This window comes from Austrofundulus limnaeus, unplaced genomic scaffold (genome assembly GCF_001266775.1).
Source record: "Austrofundulus limnaeus strain Quisiro unplaced genomic scaffold, Austrofundulus_limnaeus-1.0 Scaffold906, whole genome shotgun sequence".
Taxonomy (NCBI): domain Eukaryota; kingdom Metazoa; phylum Chordata; class Actinopteri; order Cyprinodontiformes; family Rivulidae; genus Austrofundulus; species Austrofundulus limnaeus.
In genome coordinates this window covers 1,938-5,048 of record NW_013953308.1, presented here as the reverse complement: position 1 = coordinate 5,048, position 3,111 = coordinate 1,938, and the positions used below count along the sequence as shown (strand labels likewise).

Genomic DNA, 3,111 nt, shown 5'->3' with positions numbered 1-3,111 from the left:
AACGGTTCAGGTCCTGACGATGATGATGATGAAGATGATTGATGAAGATGAAGTCTTCTAATCAGCCACAAGAGGGAGACGTGGGGACGGCAGCTGGTGAGGCTCAAAAAGCTGCTTCAAACACAGAACTGACCCTGAGCTCCACGGGAGGGAGGGGCTTAACTTCAGGGGAGGGGCTTAACTCCAGGGAGGTAGGGCTCTAACTTCAGGGGAGGGGCTTAACTTCCAGGAGGGAGGGCTCTAACGTCAAGGGAGGGGCTTAACTTCCAGGAGGGAGAGCTCTAACGTCAAGGGAGGGGCTTAACTTCCAGGAGGGAGGAGTCTAACTCCAAGGGGAGGGGATTAACTTCAGGGAGGGAGGGCTCTAACGTCAGGGGAAGGGCTTAACTTCAAGGAGGGAGGAGTCTAACTTCCTTGCATTTGTTCTTTAAAAAATAAAAGCCTTCCTGCTCAGATTGCTGGAACAGTTAGTTTTCCTTCACGACTGAACGTTTATCGAATATTTAGCTGATATCTGTTGCTGTAAACAGCCAGAACCATAAAATATTTCATCTGAAACAGCTGTTTGATGCGACTCTGGATGAAAAATAAAGCCGTGACTGAATGAAACCAACATTTATATTTGTAAGTAAAGTTTTATGAGTACGTTTCATTTTAACAGCTAAGTCATAAAAGCTGACAACTTCAGCTGTTTTAGCCACTGAGATACAAAACATTCAGCTCATTTAACAGACCACGGCTCTGACATTTGTTTTTTGTAGTTTTATATATTTTAAAGTATTTTATTTATGGTTTCCTTTAATAAAGTTGCAATTTTTAAAGTTAAATTTAGCTACTTTTAGCTTTAATTTAGTTTATTTCAAACATGAATAAAAAATATAAAAAGATAAAACCTATCTGAAAAGGAATGGGAAAAAGTAAAAACTTATTTATTCCAAACCTTCTCCAACTTTACTAAAATAATAAACCACCAAGAAATGATTTAATTAAGACCAAAACAATAATGAGTTAATGGAATAAATTATATAAAATAAAACAAAATAATAACGTTAGCTTAAATCTAAAAAGCTACTGCTAGCTACTGCTTCATTAATTTTAGCTTAAAGCTATGGCTCATTTTAGCTTTTAGCTGTTTGTCTTTTTATTGCTAATTCTAGCTTTTATGTAAATAACTAATTTATTCTTTAAGTTAGGGATTTGTTCATTTCAGTTATTTTAGCTTTTACACCATGTGTCAGTTTCATTTACAGTCATTACAGCAGAAACTGCTACTGCTAACTGCTATTTCCATTAGCACGGACAACATTTCCACGTAAGGTTCTGTTCAAAGAGCAGCCTGCAGCAGGTAAGATGTTGACTGTCATGAGCACAGCTCCGTGTCCAGAACCAGAACCAGAACCTGCAGCTGCCATTGGTTTCCTAAAATCCTGTTTCAGGTCTCCTCTAACATCGTTCTCATTTAGCTCACTTCCTGTTTGAATAACCTTTACGTTACAAGATAAAGTTAACAAACAAACATCTGATCTGAGGTTCTGGACTTTAAATACAAAAACTAACATTTAGATCTTTAAAGAGCCTAAAGATCAGAATTTATGATTATTAATTAAATATTTAAACCTCAACGATCAACAAAGATCTGATCCTGAAAAAGGTTTTAACTTTTATTCCTGCTGTTTCATCAAAAACCATCAAAATAAAGTTTTTATGTTTGAGTCGCAAACAAAAAGAGAAAAAAAGTGAGTTTTTGTTGTGAAAAATAAAGTGAAGAAAAAGTTTTGTTTTTTTTAGAAGTGAGGTAAAAAAAACAAAGCAGCTGCAGGAAGTGAGGAAGACATGCGATGAAGGTGGGTTAGTGAACCAGGCTCAGAGCGTTTACACACACATCAGATTCAAATCTGGATTAAAGAGTCCAGCTTCACAACCAGAACACAACCAACCTGGTTAGAACCGGTTTAAACTGGATCCAGTGACCCGTAAGCAGAATCAGCCAGAACCAGGTTTAGAGTCTTTATGAGGGGAAGAAGGACCAGATCCACCAGGACCAGGAGTCCACAAACGTTTTGTTTTTGTGTAGTTTTATCTGAATAATCTGAGGATTAACCAGGATTAAAAGGTTCTGTTTGAAACTTCAAAATAAAAGTTTGAATCACAAAAATAAAAAATAAAAAATTTGTCAGAATTTTAAAAAAAAATTTCATTTTATTTTCTGGCTGCAGCTCCATGTTTACCAAAACTACAAAAAACCTATTAACTGAGTGAGATTATGTGTCTTCACCAGATTATAATCTGTGTGTGTTAGTGTTTGAGTCAGATTACAATCTGTGTTAGTTAGTGTTTGAGTCAGATTATAATCTGGGTTAGTTTGTGTTTGAGTCAGATTATAATCTGTGTTAGTTTGTGTTTGAGTCAGATTATAATCTGTGTTAGTTTGTGTTTGAGTCAGATTATAATCTGGGTTAGTTTGTGTTTGAGTCAGATTATAATCTGTGTTAGTTTGTGTTTGAGTCAGATTATAATCTGTGTTAGTTTGTGTTTGAGTCAGATTATAATCTGGGTTAGTTTGTGTTTGAGTCAGATTATAATCTGTGTTAGTTTGTGTTTGAGTCAGATTATAATCTGTGTTAGTTTGTGTTTGAGTCAGATTATAATCTGGGTTAGTTTGTGTTTGAGTCAGATTATAATCTGTGTTAGTTTGTGTTTGAGTCAGATTATAATCTGTGTTAGTTTGTGTTTGAGTCAGATTATAATCTGGGTTAGTTTGTGTTTGAGTCAGATTATAATCTGTGTTAGTTTGTGTTTGAGTCAGATTATAATCTGTGTTAGTTTGTGTTTGAGTCAGATTATAATCTGGGTTAGTTTGTGTTTGAGTCAGATTATAATCTGTGTTAGTTTGTGTTTGAGTCAGATTATAATCTGTGTTAGTTTGTGTTTGAGTCAGATTATAATCTGGGTTAGTTTGTGTTTGAGTCAGATTATAATCTGTGTTAGTTTGTGTTTGAGTCAGATTATAATCTGTGTTAGTTTGTGTTTGAGTCAGATTATAATCTGGGTTAGTTTGTGTTTGAGTCAGATTATAATCTGTGTTAGTTTGTGTTTGAGTCAGATTATAAT

General features: G+C 35.1%; 1 protein-coding gene across 1 annotated transcript in view; it reads right to left on the bottom strand.

Moving 5' to 3' along the window:
• Positions 1-1,725: 1,725 nt before the first annotated feature.
• Positions 1,726-3,111, bottom strand: part of LOC106533214 (MAP/microtubule affinity-regulating kinase 3) — a gene marked incomplete at its 5' end in the record, with an annotated part of 3,303 nt that continues 1,917 nt past the window's right edge. Inside the window, 1 exon segment of the mRNA XM_014029455.1 lies at positions 1,726-2,089. Within this exon segment, the coding sequence (XP_013884909.1) occupies positions 2,077-2,089 (13 nt within the window).